This window comes from Entelurus aequoreus, linkage group LG18, assembly GCF_033978785.1.
Source record: "Entelurus aequoreus isolate RoL-2023_Sb linkage group LG18, RoL_Eaeq_v1.1, whole genome shotgun sequence".
Lineage (NCBI taxonomy): Eukaryota > Metazoa > Chordata > Actinopteri > Syngnathiformes > Syngnathidae > Entelurus > Entelurus aequoreus.
The window spans coordinates 26,764,005-26,782,569 of NC_084748.1; the positions used below are offsets into that span (position 1 = coordinate 26,764,005).

The 18,565-nt window shown below is 38.1% G+C and overlaps 1 protein-coding gene across 7 annotated transcripts in view; it reads right to left on the reverse strand.

Annotated features, from left to right (window-relative positions):
- The window catches only part of npnta (nephronectin a), a 163,749-nt gene that overhangs the window by 95,656 nt on the left and 49,528 nt on the right, over window positions 1-18,565 (reverse strand). For 3 of the 7 annotated variants that reach the window (XM_062026820.1, XM_062026816.1, XM_062026815.1), the window contains exon 3: window positions 10,041-10,094. The exons of the other annotated variants lie outside the window; for them this stretch is intronic. In XM_062026820.1, the coding sequence (XP_061882804.1) occupies window positions 10,041-10,094 (54 nt within the window). The remainder of the gene's footprint in view (window positions 1-10,040; window positions 10,095-18,565) is intronic. 7 annotated transcript variants of the gene reach the window in all.

The following is an 18,565-nucleotide window of genomic DNA, read 5'->3' on the forward strand; positions in this document are numbered from 1 at the left end:
CATCTCACACTTCCTTCACCTAGTTTTCAACTTTTTAGTTTAAACCTACAGTTTGTCAAATTGTAGCAAAATATAGTCCCTGGTAAAAGTCGTGTTGCTCATCCAAGTTGTAAAAACAACAAATAATAACTTGATTTCTAGTTGATCATTTCTAATCAGAAATGGCTTGTATGAAAAGCAAATGTCTCTACATTATGCTCAAAATACAAAAATGTGGTATAATTTATTGAGTTTTATCATTTAATTAGGACAGAAAGGTCAGATTGTTCTTGGACAAAAGTCTTGACAAACAAAAATAACATACTAGAGAAATTATATTTTATTTTGAAAACCTCTAACATGCTATAATAACATGAGATCATACAGTCTCATTGTAAAAACTATTAGTATTGTGTATGATTACTATGAGCTTTTGGGACTGCATCCACATGTCTTGGCAATAACTCACCTAATTTATTGGTGGAATCATCAGTTCACCAATATTCTTTAGTTTTATCCTCCAAGCCTCCTCCTTCATCTTATATTCATCGGTAATTGTCATTTCTGGTGACCTATCTGGACAATCCTGGAGCACCTTGAGAATCTTCACTTTCAAGAACTTTGACGTGGAAGCTGAATCATGAGAAGAAGCGCCCTTCGGCTTAAGAAATTGTTATTTCTTGTGATTTGGAATGAAATTGGCAGGGAACTTCAAGCTGCTGATGTTGTCATCCACTCTACAGATCTCTCTCACACACACACACACATACTGGAAGGAAACCAAAACCAAGATTTGTCCTCCACAAACTTGACTGTTTTCTGGGTGAATCTTGGCTCCATGCACGTTCCAACTGGTCTTCTACAACATTGTCAATAGATCTGTTTTTTGACACTTTCCACCGACATTCCTTTATGTGAGATGTGTTCCTTGACAAATGTAATATGTTTTTTTTGTGTTGTAAGACAAGAACACATGCAGTATGTTTTTCTTTTTTATGCGTTCTAAATTGTAAATAAACATTAGCAAAAATCAGCAAACAATGGAGTCCAGGGGCGCTCCTTTATTACACCCACAAAACCCTCTAAATAACCATCCAAAAACCGCCAACAATACTCCATTTACATTTCGTGATCTGAATATTAACTTGGTATTAGTAATATTGTTATAACAAGCCCTAACATTAAGAACCTATTTTTAGCGGTGCATTGATTATAGAGAGGTAACTAGCTTATGCTGCTATATTGACATCATGAGCTGAGTTTTATTATGTTTGTTGTCCCTCATGGAGTCTGCAGTGAGTAGTAATCAGTAATGTTGTTGAAGGAAAAAGCAAACGTTGTGATGCGTCTATGAAATTCATGCAACGCCGTATGCTTAGAATATTACATGTTACTATAAATGTGCCTGTTACTACATTACATTTCCTGCTGATTGTATTGTACCGTATATACCTTATTAGTGATTCCCAGATCCCCAAAAAAGTCTGCAAGCTTTAGAGCGTTTTCTATTCAGGCTCCAGTACTCTGGAATGTCCTACCGGTAACAGTTAGAGATGCTACCTCAGTAGAAGCATTTAGGTCCCATCTTAAAACTCTTTTATACGCCCTAGCCTTTAAATAGACTATTTTGTAGACCAGTTGATCTGCCACCTCTCTTTTCTGCTCTGCCCCCCTTTCCTGCGTGGAGAGGTTATCAGGTGGCCACGGATCAGTTTCCACAGAGGAGGCACTGGCTGTTCCAAGTCGGGACCAGGGGTGGACCACTGCTCTATTCATCAGTCTGTGGCGACTGGGCACTCCGACCTGTCTACAGGCAAGAGGATCCCTTGATGAACGCCCTATGAACTTAACTCTCACATTATTAACCCTATCCACTCGGCATCCATTGTGCCGGTCACCCTGTGAGGTCCTCACATCTGCGATCCTTTCCAAGGTTTCTCAACGTTCCCATTGGGTTGAGTTTTTTCTTGCCCGGATGTGGGATCAGAGCCGTAGATGTCATGGTTTGTGAAGCCCTTAGAGGCATTTGTGATTGAGGGCTATATAATTAAACTTTGATTGATGATATATACTTAGTGTTTACATTAAACTTCGATAGAGGTGTGACAAAAAACAAAAACAAAAAAAAGTGCAGTTCCCCTTTAAATAATTTTTTTATCCCATCCATTTGAAGTTTGAATTCAGTGAACATATCTGCCAACTCAGCAGCAGACTTGATCTTTAGACTCTTGATGATCAGCACTTTGGTCTGTGGTTGACTCTTGTGCAAGTAGTTGGAGGTCAGGTTGAACTTTACATCATTGTCTGGTGTGCTAAAGTGCTTTTTATACACAATGGGTCTGATCTACTAAGGTCCAAAAACCATGCGCTTAACAGCGTGTGCAAACTTTAAAGTTGTGTGTACTGTTAGTGGGCGTGTTGTGTGCGATCTACTAAGACTGTGTGTGCAATTGTAAAGTGGTGCAGACCGCCTTATTCAAATTACCGTATTTTTCGGAGTATAAGTCTCACCGGCCGAAAATGCATAATAAAGAAGCAAAAAAATATATATAAGTCGCACTGGAGTATAAGTCGCATTTTTGGTGGAAATTTATTTGATAAAACCCAACACCAAGAATAGACATTTGAAAGGCAATTTAAAATAAATAAAGAATAGTGAACAACAGGCTGAATAAGTGTACGTTATATGAGGCATAAATAACCAACTGAGAATGTGCCTGGTATGTTAACGTAACATATTATGGTAAGAGTCATTCAAATAACTATAACATATAGAACATGCTATACGTTTACCAAACAATCTGTCACTCCTAATCGCTAAATCCCATGAAATCTTATACGTCTAGTCTCTTACGTGAATGAGCTAAATAATATTACTTGATATTTTACGGTAATGTGTTAATAATTTCACACATAAGTCGCTCCTGAGTATAAGTCGCACCCCCGGCCAAACTATGAAAAAAAGTGCGACTAATAGTCTGAAAAATACGGTAGGTTTTTGCGTGTACTATACAAGGCTTTTACCACGGACAAAATCGATAATTCACTGTACATTCATGTTATCATGCTCCTCCTACTTGTCACATTTTGCTATGTCTTGAAATAAGCAGCAGGCCTGTACCACTTTTTCATGGGCATTTTAGAAGCAATACTGTGGTGCATCTATAATGGAAACCATTTATTTTAGCCCTTAAGGTGCACTCATAGGAAAGGTTGGGGCACTAGCTGTAAAAGTGAAGAAGAATATACAAGAAAATGCATTTTGCAACAAGTTTTTTTTCCACTTAGGAGATATACTAATAATGTATCTTCTATATAATAGAACTAACATCATTGAAACATTAAAAAAAAACACCAGCAGAGATAGAAACGCACCAATTAAGTCCATTTTAATTAGCCCCTTTAGTCATTCAGCAGCTATAACATTAGAAACATGATGTTGGTGATTAGACAATATGTCTTTTTACAGCCATATACTGTATTTTTCGGACTATAATGCACACATAAAATAATTTCATTTTCTAAAAAAAAACCAACAGTGCACTTTATAACGTAGTGCGCCTAATGTACGGATTAATTCTGGTTGTGCTTACCGACCTCAAATCAATTTTATTTAGTACAGGACGTAATGAAAATTGTGACCAGTAGATGGCCGACACACATAAGACGTGTGTTCAATAAATGACACTAACAAGTACCCGTAAGCAAGCAACACCAAAACTTTGATGTTTCGTTGAGAATATAGAACATTACACACAGCGTTTAAACAAATATGTCAAAATGTTTTAATACGAATTTGGTAAGCAACTAAGCTGCATGGTTTTATGGAACGCAGAGCATTACGGCTACCATAGTCAGACGTATTGTGCTTTAACAAATGGGTATTATTATTATGATGTGTGTATAAGGACTCCAACATGGCACTTATTAGAAGACGTTTTCTTGCGTTTTGTTTGGCAATATTATGCAAAACTAACTTTTCTTAATTATTGGTCTCTGCTGATGTGTATTTCGGATCTGCATAAGTCCCGAAAATATGAGCGTGTGTGATTGTGAGTGTGAATGTTGTCTGTCTATCTGTGTTGGCCCTGCGATGAGGTGGCGACTTGTCCAGGGTGTACCCCGCCTTTTGCCCGAAAGCAGCTGGGATAGGCTCCAGCAACCCCCCGCGACCCTGAAAGGGATAAGCGGTAGAACATGGATGGATGGATGGTGGGCCTTTGTGTGTGATTGTGATTGTGAGTGTGAATGTTGTCTGTCTATCTGTGTTGGCCCTGCGATGAGGTGGCGACTTGTCCAGGGTACACCCCGCCCTCCGCCCGAATGCAGCTGGGATAGGCTCCAGCACCCACCGCGACCCCGAGAGGGACAAGCGGTAGAAAATGGATGGATGGACTCCAACGGTGGATGCACGCACATTTTCGTAGCCAAATAGGTCCTTCTTTTTCTCTACCCTCTCCACTGTTCCCATTTCAAATATAAAATAATGTACAGTTCTAATTTATATGTGTTATTAGACACGCAATGGGAGCGCTAAAAACTACTGGTACAACAAAGATGACGGTGCAAAGACGCTGTCAAAGTGGAGCCACTTATTTAAAGGCCTACTGAAACCCACTACTACCGACCACGCAGTCTGATAGTTTATATATCAATGATGAAATCTTAACATTGCAACACATGCCAATACGGCCGGGTTAGATTACTAAAGTGCAATTTTAAATTTCCCGCGAAATATCCTGCTGAAAACGTCTCGGTATGATGACGTTTGCGCGTGACGTCACGGAGTGTAGAGGACATTTTGGGACAGCATTGTGGCCAGCTATTAAGTCGTCTGTTTTCAACGCAAAATTCCACAGTATTCTAGACATCTGTGTTGGTGAATCTTTTGCAATTTTTTGAATAAACAATGGAGACAGCAAAGAAGAAAGCTGTAGGTGGGAAGCGGTGTATTAGCGACCGGCTGCAGCAACACAAACACGTAGCCGGTGTTTCATTGTTTACATTCCCGAAAGATGACAGTCAAGCTTTACCATTGGCCTGTGGAGAACTGAAACAACAGAGACTCTTACCAGGAGGACTTTGAGTTGGATACGCAGACGCGGTACCGTGAGTACGCAACCAGAATGTTGCCATAAGCGTTTTGTTTAATTTGTATGTGTAACGCAGTACGCAGCTGCGGCTTCCAAACATTTAATCGCTTGCCCGTACGTGCGTGCCGCTATGTGCATGTCACATACGTAACTTTGGGGACTTTGGGGAAATATATGTGCTGTATGAACTTTGGGGAGTTGAACGGTACTTTGGGCTGCGGGATTGAGTGTGTTGTGCGGGTGTTTGATTTGTATTGGCGGGTTATATGGACGGGAGGGGGGAGGTGTTTGTTATGCGGGATTAATTTGTGGCATATTAAATATAAGCCTGGTTGTGTTGTGGCTAATAGAGTATATACTCTTGTATTTATTTACTGTTTTATTAATTCCCAGCTTAATATCAGGTCCCACCCGCCTCTCACAGCATCTTCCCTATCTGAATCGCTTCCACTGACCTCAAGTCCTTCACTCTCACTTTCCTCATCCACAAATCTTTCATCCTCGCTCAAATTAATGGGGAATCGTCGCTTTCTCGGTCCGAATCGCTCTCGCTGCTGGTGGCCATGATTGTAAACAATGTGCAGATGTGAGGAGCTCCACAACCTGTGACGTCACGCGCATATCGTCTGCTACTTCCGGTACAGGCAAGGCTTTTTATCAGCGACCAAAAGTTGCGAACTTTATCGCCGATGTTCTCTACTAAATCCTTTCAGCAAAAATATGGCAATATCGCGAAATGATCAAGTATGACACATAGAATGGACCTGCTATCCCCGTTTAAATAAGAAAATTGCATTTCAGTAGGCCTTTAAGACCGCCCATAAAACTGCACATCCTGAAGAGACAGTCAGATGATGGTTTGACGACGGTCTAGAAAACATAGTCTATGCAACATTTTGACCAAATAACCACCATTACATTTTATGTAGACCACAAGGAAGTGTATGAAATGTAGAAAAAAAAATCACAATATGACCCCTTTATGCGCCTTATAATGGTCTGAAAAATACTGTATGTTGACAAGCATATAAGGACATAGCAGCTGCACAAATGCCTTTCTCACAGCCATGTGCAACTGTGTCAGTTTGCGCATACTTTTCAGACGTGCTAAATAAAGACGCAAAACAGCGCTTGCAGTTAAATTCTAATCTTGACAAAATAAAATGCGTGTGCAGAATAATAATAATAATAGCCTCGTCTCCTCCTAGTATTGTGGGCGTTCTGATGATATATTCTGCATATTAATGAAAACAGACACGCTAAATGGATTGCGCTCCTTATTCTGCTCACTAAAGAGACGCCAACCTCTGTTTGCGCGTTTAGTAGATCAACTTAAGTGCGCTATCAAGTTTTAGTACACGAAAACCTTTAGTAGATCAGGCCCAATGTTTTTTATGCAAAATTTGTCACAAGTAAAGATCAAATATGTGATTAGTAGAATAATTTAAAGGCCTACTGAAATTAATTTTTTTTATTCAAACGGGGATAGCAGATCCATTCTATGTGTCATACTTGATCATTTCGCGATTTTGCCATATTTTTGCTGAAAGGATTTAGTATAGAACAACGACAAGAAAGGTCGCAACTTTTGGTCGCTGATATAAAAAAGCCTTGCCTATACCAGAAGTAGCGTGACGTCACCGGAGGAAGGACTCCTCACATTTTCCCATCGTTTACAATGCAGCGAGAGAGATTTGGACCGAGGAAGCGACGATTACCCCATTAATTTGAGCGAGGATGAAAGATTTGTGGATGAAGAAAGTGAGAGTGAAAGACTACAGTGCAGTGCAGGACGTATCTTTTTTTGGTACAAGGGTTCATTGGATTCCACACTTTCTCCTTTTTCTATTGTGGATCACGGATTTGTATTCTAAACCACCTCGGATACTATATCCTCTTGAAAATGAGAGTCGAGAACGCGAAATGGACATTCACAGTGACTTTTATCTCCACGACAATACATCGGCGAAGCTCTTTAGCTACTGAGCTAACGTGATAGCATCGGGCTCAAATGCAGATAGAAACTAAATAAATAAATCTCTGACTGGAAGGATAGACAGAAGATCAACAATACTATTACACCATGGACATGTAACTACACGGTTAATAATTCCCAGCTTGGCGAAGTTTAACAATGCTGTTGCTAACGACGCCATTGAAGCTAACTTAGCAACAGGACCTCACAGAGCTATGATAAAAACATTAGCGCTCCACCTACGCCAGCCCTCATCTGCTCATCAACACCCGTGCTCACCTGCGTTCCAGCGAACGACGGAAGGACGAAGGACTTCACCCGATCATCCGTGCGGTCGGCGGCTAGCGTCGGCTAGCGCGTCTACTATCCAAGTCAAAGTCCTCCTGGTTGTGTTGCTACAGCCAGCCGCTAATACACCGATCCCACATACAACTTTCTTGTTTGCGGTCTTCATTGTTCATTAAACAAATTGCAAAAGATTCACCAACACAGATGTCCAGAATACTGTGGAATTTTGAGATGAAAACAGAGCTTTTTTGTATTGGATTCAATGGGGTTCCAATACTTCTGTTTCAACGATTGACGTCACGCGCATACGTCATCATACATAGACGTTTTCAACCGGAAGTTTAGCGGGAAATTTAAGATTGCACTTTATAAGTTAACCCGGCCGTATTGGCATGTCTTGCAATGTTAAGATTTCATCATTGATATATAAACAATCAGACTGCGTGGTCAGTAGTAGTGGGTTTCAGTAGGCCTTTAAAAACATGACAAAACGTTTGTCCTCGCAAAAAAAAAATAAGCTATGACCATCTAGACAGTTTTTAACGATCTAATTTTGCAACAGGTTAATAAAGTGAAAGCCCTTGACATTAATATGAAACATTTTCCAAAACGATTGATTGATTAGAAATAGAGTTATATGCCATTGTAAGGTACTGTGTCCCTATGCAACACAACTTTTGTCAGGGGTGACGCACTAAAAACCGAACCCCAAATTTTTTTTTTACGTCTTACAAAAGGTCCAGCAAATTTGCTGACCTTAAACTTCAGTCCGTGTACGATCATTCCCCAAAGTTTCAGTTATCTTGGTCGCTTTGCTTATAATTCACGTTGTTTCCAAAATATGCTCAAATTAGGCTGTGCTGTGTTTGAGGCAAACTTGCATACGTCTACATTGTTAATTGCTTGAACACATTCCTCTTTAGTGTTTTAGAATTACGATTTTGCACAGTCCCATACTCTTTGAACTCAGTAAAATGCTTTTTGAAGGAGCATGATGACACTGAAACATTGCCTGTACTACAAAGTATGTTTTATTAGAGAAATAGACCTCCATGCAAAATGTTGTTTCATAATTGACCAAGACATGTTGGGGGAGACTATTGTTCCAATATTTCATGCACAAAGTCGACTTTTCAATTTTTTTTGGCAAGATTTGTGGGTTTTTTTGTGGGTCACCCTGGACTCAAATAACACCAGCGTTGATGGAGGCGCAGCCTGAGTCACCAGTTGATAGCAGATAATTGTGTTATTCTAAAAGTGTTCAAAAAGGACTTTATGAACTCCCTACATCAGGAGTGTCCAAACTTTTTCCATTGAGGGCCGCATAATGAAAAATGAAAGCATTCGGGGACCATTTTGATATTTTTAATTTTAAAAACCAATAAAATATATATTTTTCCCAAGAGCACTCCCCTCAATTTTGGTGAGTGTTAAAGGTCCCACTCATTAGTGTTAAAAAAAAGTTTTATATCCATATTTTTTTTTACTTTCCACGCCTAAATATCTACAGATAAATTTCTGGTCTATCCGTTGACATATTATAAAGTCAAAACATTATTATCTTTTATGCCCTTTTTTGTAAAAAAAAAAAACATGTTTTTTTTAATGAAAAATTCCCCCTTGCCCTCGCCCCCAAATGTTCAGAATATTAGATGTGAAGTAATTCTAGCCTTAGATAGGTCAACAATTCATGACAACATAGCTGTTAGTTCATTATTGTTTTCTGAGCAATAACAGTTTGGAAAAAAAAAAAAAAAAAAAAAAGGTATTGGGTATCCAAAAAGGCCCCACTCATAAAAGTGTTAAAAAAAAGATAAAATATTTCCAAATATAAAATTTCACGTGAAGTACGGTAGTTGGAGCCTTTAACAGGCCAATAATTCATACCAACATTAATTTAATTTAAATATTATTTATTTACAGTTTACTTAATTTTATTATAGTTAAATCTGCAACATTTTCTCATTACACCTGTTTGCTCTTGAATTTCATTTTTATGTTTTTTAGCAGCATTTTAAAAGGGCCCCACTCATAATAGTGTTAAAAAATATATATATTATTTTTACTTTCAACATTTAAATCCCTAGCTCAACTTCGGATCCATCTGTCATTTATACATTTTCATAATTCTTTGTTTTCTTATGTTTTATGCCCTTTCTGTCCAAGAAAACCTTGTTTTATTTATATGGCAATAGCTAATATGTTCCCCAAAAAAATATTTCAAAGCGGAATATTTCATGTGAAGTAATCAGAGCCTTTAATAGGCCAATAATTCATACCACCATTAATTTAATTTAAATATATATATTTTTTTACAGTTTACTTTATTCTATTAGAGTCAAATCTGCAACATTTTCTCATTACACCTGTTTGCTTTTTTATTTCTTTTTCATGTTTTTTTTTTTAGAAGTAGTATTTTTAAAATGTGCCGAGGGCCGCAAAATAATGAACCGCGGGCCGCAAATGGCCCTCGGGCCGCACTTTGGACACCCCCGCCCTACATGGATCACGCCAACCACAGTGTAAGTCATCCAGAAGACTTTAGAATTTCCGCTACAGTCGGGTTGAGAGAGTTTAAGTAGCAAAGTGATCAGGGTGACTTTGGATCTATAAATATGATTCACAGGATGTGCCCCCAACCACCCACAAGCCAGCCCCCGACCCGCTTAATGCATGTCTGTATGTCCCGATAGTGTGGAGCTAACCTTGGGGCTTGGGGCACCTTATCCCGACTAGCCTGTGGGTTAAGAAGACGGACGCTGCAAAACAAAAACGGCCAGACAACATTTGCAGGCATTTTGTAAACACATGAAGGTGGTGATGTTAGATGGTGTTTAAAAAAAGAAGCCATTTTTCCACTTAACAGTTTGCTTCAGTTTGGCTTTGTCATTTGCAAAATTGTAAATTTTGGTACCCCTTTCATTCTGGGCCAGTATCAACAAGGTGGAGCTAGACTGGTAACAGTGAATTGGCTACCGTACCGTGGCGAACTGGACAGTAAGTGGAAACATGGTGGTTGTTATGTACATATTGTGGAGTCACACGTGCCTTATTAGTAAGTTTTGTTAGCATTCCTGTTAGTTGGTTAGTTTCTGAGAGCGTTAGTTAGCAGGGTTACACAAAAAGTACACCACAGATTTCCATGGAACTTTGTTAACAGGTGGCACAAGAGAACCGAAAAGCAACAAATGTCATTATTCTCCGCCAAAATAAACTGTGGCGAAAAAAAATAACGTACGAATGAACAGAAAACAAGTCATGTCAATGTCCCACCGCACTTTGCTCCGACTACTCACCCAAACGCTACTCGTTACACACGTCGAAAAAAATAACTTCAAGACTTCAAAGATTCTTTGTTGCAATTGAAGCCAAAATCCTCTTCCTTCTCTTACGGCAAACAATTAGGTTAAGAAAACGATGACTCCGGTTGCGCAAAGTCCTTGAAATTGCCACAAATGCATCAGGACTGAGACCTACTAGAAATGGATCCATGTTTACTCCCATAAACGTACAAGGTCGGGAGTTCAAACCCTGGCCGAGTCATACCAAAGACTATAAAAATGGGACCCATTACCTCTCTGCTTGACACTCAGCATCAAGGGTTGGAATTGGGGGTTAAATCACCAAAAATTATTCCTGGGCGCGGTCACCGCTGCTGCCCACTGCTCCCCTCACCTCCCAGGGTGATGGGTCAAATGCAGAGAATAATTTCGCCACACCTAGTGTGTGTGTGACAATCATGGGTACTTTAACGTTAACTTAACAGTGCATGCTGCAGTGTGTGTGACGTCATGGGCACGTTCACATTAGAAATTATTGTTTTATTTTTTTGTTAATGTGAACGATTACATAAAAAATTCGGACTTAACAAAAAATCTGAATTAGGCATCATACCCTGCTGTGCGAAGGTAGCTCAAAGGTGAATACCGTATTTTCCGCACTATAAGGCGCACCGGATTATAAGGCGCACCTTCAATGAATGGCATATTTTAAAAGTTAGTTCATATATAAGGCGCATAGAATAGACGCTACAGTAGAGGCTGGGGTTGGGAGATCTATAGTGGCTCAATATTGGTCCATATATAAGGCGCACCGGATTATAAGGCGCACTGTCAGCTTTTGAGAAAATTTGAGGTTTTTAGGTGCGGAAAATATGGTATATGAATGTTATTTGATGTTTAGAAGGCTTTAAAGGGGAACTGCACTTTTTTGGAATGTTGCCTAACGTTCACAATCATTATGAGAGATAAGAAGACAAAAGTTGTGGGTTTTTTTGCATTCTAACATGTAAAAATCGGCTCGTTCTTGGTAGCTAGCAATGCAGCTAATGGAAAAAATCAGTTCTACCTTTAAAATGCATTCAAAAACCGTCAACAATACATCATTTATGTTCCGTAACCCGTGTGACAAACAACCTGTAGAGACATTGTTATTGTAAGAGCAAACACTGACGAAATTGTTTTATGGCGTAGTAACACATTGGCGTGCTATGGTATTAGCTGTAAAAGCTAGCTACGGAAAGAGATAAGATAGCTTTTACAAAAACATGAAACATGTTTGAGTTTGTAATGCACAACACTGCGATATCACACCAATCTATACTGACTGAAAAACATAAACAATCATATTACAGTATCTGTAAAGTACTAGCCCACATTCCATGTTTTGTTTGTACACAGCTACCCATACAGCATATGTACTGTTGTTGCCATAACAAGCCTGGTGTGCTGCATGTATCATGATCAATATTTAAAGAGTGACCCACTCGATGGACAGTTGTTCGTCTAGTCCAGTTGGCTGGGGACGTTTTTTTTTTTTGGTTTAGTTTGGGTAAGCACTCCATTTACGTCAAAATAGCTTGTCTCCAAGTTCCACATTTATAGAGTCGTCACTTTTACCTCACTTTCTGGGCTTCCGCCTGCTCCAACGTCTCACCCTTTTTTGTGCTTGCTTCTACAAGCAACAGTTCATCCTTTGTATTTTCAGCTTCAAAAAGATAATTTGTCCAAAAATAGCCATCTTCATTGTCTGTTACCAAGTCTGCCATGATAAATAAGTCTACTTTATTCACCCAAGGAACTTTAGTTATTAGAGAGTTCTGGTCAGACTACTACACTTATAACAGCACATGCTTATTTCCTAACCCAGGGTTGTCCAAACTTTTTCCACTGAGGGCCGCACACGGAAAAATTAAAGCATGTGGGGGCCAATTTGATAGATTTTTATTTTCAAACCATAACAAAATATGTGGATTTTTAAAATGTATTTTACCTTTAGGGGACCATAAAGGGTCTCAGTTATTAAAATGTTAAAAATAAGTCTAATTCGTACTATTATTTTTTATTTAACGCTTACAGTAAATCTCTGTCAACTTAAAAAAAAAAGATTTTATGGCTTTTCTGTCAAAAACAACTTTGTTTTTTATAGTAAAACTGAGATATGCAGTATTTAGTAATTAGAGCCCTAAAAGATCAATAATGCAGGACACCATTGATTTTAATTCTTTAATATTTTTGAGTAATCAGTGAAAAGATAAATAAAATACCACTAAATATATTTGGGATCCAAAAGGTACCCCACTCATAAAGTGATACATTTTTATTAGTTTTTGGGTTTTTTTAACTTTCAACACTTAATACTAGATCAACTTCAGATATATCTGTCGATTTTACGTTTAAACTATTATTTCGTTTGTTTTATGCTCTTTTGTCAAAGAAAACGTTTTTATATGGCAACTACACAATATATGCAATATTTACCACATAAAACATTTTAACGTGAAATATTTGAAGTAATTGGAGCCTAGAAAATAATTCATTATAACATTGATTTTTTGGCTTTTTTTTTTTTTTTTTTTTGAGCAATGGCAAAAAAAATAAAAAATAAAGAAAGACAAAAGAAAAAAAAACAGCCTGCATGGCAGCTTTGTGTCAACATTGCAACTTTTTCTCATTAGATTTCACCTCATTCCACTTTTTTTAATGTCCTTTTTTATTTTTTGCAATAGCATTTCCAGAACGGGTGGCGGGCCGGTAAACAATTAGCTGCGGGCCGCAAATGGCCCCCGGGCCGCACTTTGGACACCCCTGTCCTAACCTCTCTTAGCAGTGCGCCTTCATTATACTTAGCAGTGCGCCTTCATTATACATTTTCATACATGTAAAGATTTGTAATAAGATACACTTTGCCAGTAATCTTTTGTATTTATTTATAATATGCATTAGTCTGCGCTCGAGTCTGCATGGTTTGAATCATTCAAAGGTTGCTCAACTATAAGACCTCGCTTGGAGTAAATCCCAACATTTTATTCCTCCTCATAGCTCCTTATGCCCATTTGTTCTGCGCATTAGCTCAAGCAGACACACATGAGCCGCAACTTGAGCCGCTCAGCGCCGGGGAAATAAAGCGAGCGATAAGAACGCTGCCCACGGATCATTACTGCCGCTAAAACACTATCACTTTCCCTGCTGCTTTCAAAGCTCAAGTGACCAAGTGGAAACACAATCTTTTGCATTTGTTCAAACAAAAAAGGGAAAAGTCAGTCAACGCAAATCCTGGTCTCGGGGGATTTGGATTTGGAAACCAATGCCGTTTCTCTGTTTGAGAAATGAAGCACATTAACAATGAAAAATACGCCTACGTATGCGGTTACACCAAAAATGAGGCTATTAGGTCAACAAATCCATCTCTTTGTTGATATTGTTTTTCCTCGAACCATAGCAGGTTACTTTAAACAGATTTAGTGGCACTTTATTCTGAAAAACAATAGGATCACATGACCACTTGTGTGTGTAACTGTCATCGCAACTAATATCCTTTTAAAAATGGTTTTGATTATTAGCAATAATTTGTCCAAAAATAAAAATATATATAAGTCCTATAGCAATACAAGTACAGTATATGAAGATGTTACCCAATTATGAATTCTAAAAACTAGAGATGTCCGATAATGGCTTTTTTGCCCAACTCTTAATTACCGATTCCGATATCAACCGATACCGATACATACAGTCGTGGAATTAACACATTATTATGCCTAATTTTGTTGTGATGCCCCGCTGGATGCATTAAAAAATGTAACAAGGTTTTCCAAAATAAATCAACTCAAGTTATGGAAAAAAATGCCAACATGGCACTGCCATATTTATTATTGAAGTCACAAACTGCATTATTTTTTTTAACATGCCTCAAAACAGCAGCTTGGAATTTGCTGAGAGAGCATGAGGATGTTGAGGTGGGCGGGGTTGGGGGTAGCGGGGGGTGTATATTGTAGCGTCCCAGAAGAGTTAGTGCTGCAAGGGGTTCTGGGTATTTGTTCTGTTGTGTTTATATTGTGTTACGGTGCGGATGTTCTCCCGAAATGTCTTTGTCATTCTTGTTTGGTGTTGGTTCACAGTGTGGCGCATATTTGTAACAGTGTTAAAGTTGTTTATACGGCTACCCTCAGTGTAATCTGTATGGCTGTTGACCAAGTATGACTTGCATTCACTTGTGTGTGTGTGTGTGTGTGTGTGTGTGTGTGTGTGTGTGTGTGTGTGTGTGTGTGTGTGTGTGTGTGTGTGTGTGTGTGTGTGTGTGATGTAATTGGGCCGGCATGCAAAGGCAGTGCCTGTAAGGTTTATTGGCGCTCTTTACTTCTCCCTACGTCCGTGTACCACTCCGCACAGCGGCGTTTTTTAAAAAGTCATAAATTTTACTTTTTGAAACCGATACCGATAATTTCCGATATTACATTTCAAAGCATTTATCCGCTGATAATATCGGCAGTCCAATATTATCGGACATCTCTACTAAAAACCTTTGGGGGAAAATGATGCCTTTCCAGGGGCACAAAACATAAGATGCCAGCATTTTGTGTGATAACCTCCGTTTGGCTGGCATCAAAGGGACTAATGATGCCAGCTTTTTTATTAGCTTTTTGGAGGGCTTACAGTGACACTTGAAAGGAGGGATGCCACAATTAATAGAATAACTTGATTAGAAAAAAAACGTTGATTCATCTATAAAAAAAACAAACATAGTTGCCATGCGGCCTCTGCAATAAAGCGGTGGTGCCATGATAAAAAGTGACTTTTTAGTTGTTGGTACGTTCCATTTTTCAGCAGTGACTAACTTCTTTTTACACTGCACGACAGTTAAAAATCTAAAAAAAGAACAATGCTTGATTGAAAAAGCAACACTTGTAATCAATGTTAAGATAGAGATCATTCATGTTTTTAACTACTAGAAGTGGCTAGCTTCTTTTTACACTTGTGAGACAATTAAGAAACTTGAACAAATTAGATTAATCTGTCACTCAACTCACCTTCGCATTACATTGAATCCTTGTTTATTGCTGTTGCAGTGATTGATTATGTGCAACAGAATTAATTTCCACAAAGTAGGAATTAATATGTATATATTTTCATAGATCGGGCAAAAAAAAACGTGTTTATGACAGTCTAAATACAATTGTTAACATTATGAGAGCCTGCTTGACATGAAATAACTCCCACCTTTACATTCATTTGATCCAATATAGTAATACTGCCTAAGGCTCAGCCAATCAATTTGAGTTTGAGTTTATTTGGAACATGCATGCATACAACATGATACATCACAATTTCCAGTTTCTCTATTCAACATGTTCGAAAAGGAGTAGGAAGAAGCAGAGCTTATTTAATCCTACTCCTTTGCCTTTATATAGCAGTTGCTAAAACTTTTGTTCACTTCCTGTTCTCAATTTATTCACAATATACCGTATTTTCCGCACCATAAGCCGCACTTAAAAACCACAATTTTTCTCAAAAGCTGACAGTGCGGCTAATAACCCGGTGCGCCTTATATATGGATTAATATTAATATTTATTTTCATAAAGTTTAGGTCTCGCAACCACGGTAAACAGCCGCTATCTTTTTTCCCCGTAGAAGAGGAAGCGCTTCTTCTTCTACGGTAAGCAACCGCCCCCATAGAAGAGGAAGCGCTTCTTCTTCTACTGTAAGCAACCGCCAAGGTGAGCACCCGCCCCCGTAGAAGAAGAAGCGCGCGGATATTACGTTTCATTTCATTTGTGTGTTTCTGTAAAGACCACAAAATGTCTCCTACTAAGAGACACGCGTACAAGGTTCCACTGACTTTTGATGTGAACCGCACTGTGGATACAACGGGAACACGTACGGTGAATATTCGCACCACAGGGAATGAGAAGTCGTCCTTCACTGTGGTTCTAGCTTGCCATGCTAACGGCCAGAAACTTCCACCCACGGTGATATTCAAAAGGAAGACCTTGCCAAAAGAGAACTTTCCAGCCGGCGTCATCATAAAAGCTAACTCGAAGGGATGGATGGATGAAGAAAAAAATGAGCGAAGAGACCGGGTGACTTTTTTAAGAAGGGACTAAAACCCACCTTTTTAGCACAGCTTTTATCTAATTTCTCTGCCTTCTTGTTTTTAAATGCACTGCTTGCTTATCTGTTTTTTTATCCAGTGCTTTCAGGCTCTTATTTCTACTTTATCTATGTTTCTGTTTTATCTAGTGTGTGTCATGATTCTTTTCTATTTTATTTTTTTTATTATATATTCTTACTTTCTATTTTTATTTTTAATACTTTGTAGCACTTTGAGATTTTAACAAATGTAAAGTGCGTAACAAATGCAATTCATTATTTTTTTTTATTTATTTTTTTTTCACGCAGCTCCGTCCCTGTTGATCTACGACTGCATGCGCGTCCACATCACAGATGGTGTCAAAAAACAAGTGAAGCACACCGAAGAAGAAGAATTCGAGGGATTTGTGGATGAGTAATCACTTCAGAAAGTGAGATTTAAATGTTTATTCTGTGTGTTGTGTGACACTAACGTATGAGCAACGTTGAGTTATTGATGTTGCTATTGCTCTGCACTATTTTGAGTGTTACTATTTTTGTGATTGCAATTTTGCACATTACATTTTGGGAGTGAACAGAGTTGTTAGAACGCTGGTTTGTAATATATTATTAAAGTTTGACTGACCTATCTGACTGTTTTTTTGACATTCCCTTTAGCGTAGCGTAGGTGCGGCTAATAACACGGGGCGGCTAATAGGTAAACAAAGTTTTGAAATATGCCATTCATTGAAGGTGCGGCTTACAACACGGGGCGGCTTATGGTGCGGAAAATACGGTAGTCCATACGTAATAACAATAAAAATAAATAAATAATAATTGGTGAAGTGAGTTATATTTCATATGGTGAGATGAGTAAGTTTATCTTGAAAATGAATGGATGGATGAGATATTTTCAGAATGTTTATCATGGTTCTTCTCCTTTGTACTTTGTAAACACTTTAAGTTAGAAGAGTTTCTTGAAGTGGATCATATTAGTACATTGTTTGTTTTCTTTGCTTTATCCATTCATAATTTAATTCCACATACTGATATACTGAAGGTCTTAAGTGTTGTACGTGCGTACAAATGTTTAAAAACACATTTTTCTCAAAGATTGTATTTCTCCTCTTTTGTTGAAAATAATTGTTGTATATTCTTGGGTAGCAGGTTATAGTTTGCTTTGTGTATAATTTTAGCTGTTTGCAATTTTACTATGTCGTGGAATTTCCGTATTTTTGATGCAATGAATAAAGGGTTTGTATGTTCTCTATATCCAACATTATGTATTATTCTAACTGATCTTTTTTGTAACACCGTTAATGAATGAAGTGTACTTTTGTAGTTGTTTCCCCATATTTCTACACAATAACTCACATATGGTAGCACTAGCGAGCAGTAGAGAATATGGAGTGATTTTTGGTCCAGAACATGTTTTGCTTTATTCATTATTGACGTGTTTCTTGTTAGTTTATGTTGTATATTTTTTACATGAGATTTCCAGTTCAATTTATCATCAATCATTATACCTAGAAATTTGGTTTTATTTACTCTTTCAATTTCTATTCCGTCTAATTGTATTTTGTGTTTGACTTTCTCTTCTACTGTTAACAAATAGCATTATTTTAGTTTTACTGAGATTCAAAGAAAGTATGTTTTTGTCAAACCATCTTTTTAATTTGTTCATTTCTTCTGTTATTATTTGTATTATCTTCTGTGTGTTCTCTCAGTGGCCACGATACTGAACAGCGCACTCTGATTGGTTTAGTCTTATCTAGTGGCCAATACTACTGCAGTGTTGATATGTTTACTTTATTCAGCCATTTTTATGCTTGAAAACGCTTAATTTAAAATATGCTTAGAAATAAACAAAATAAGTCTGCAATAG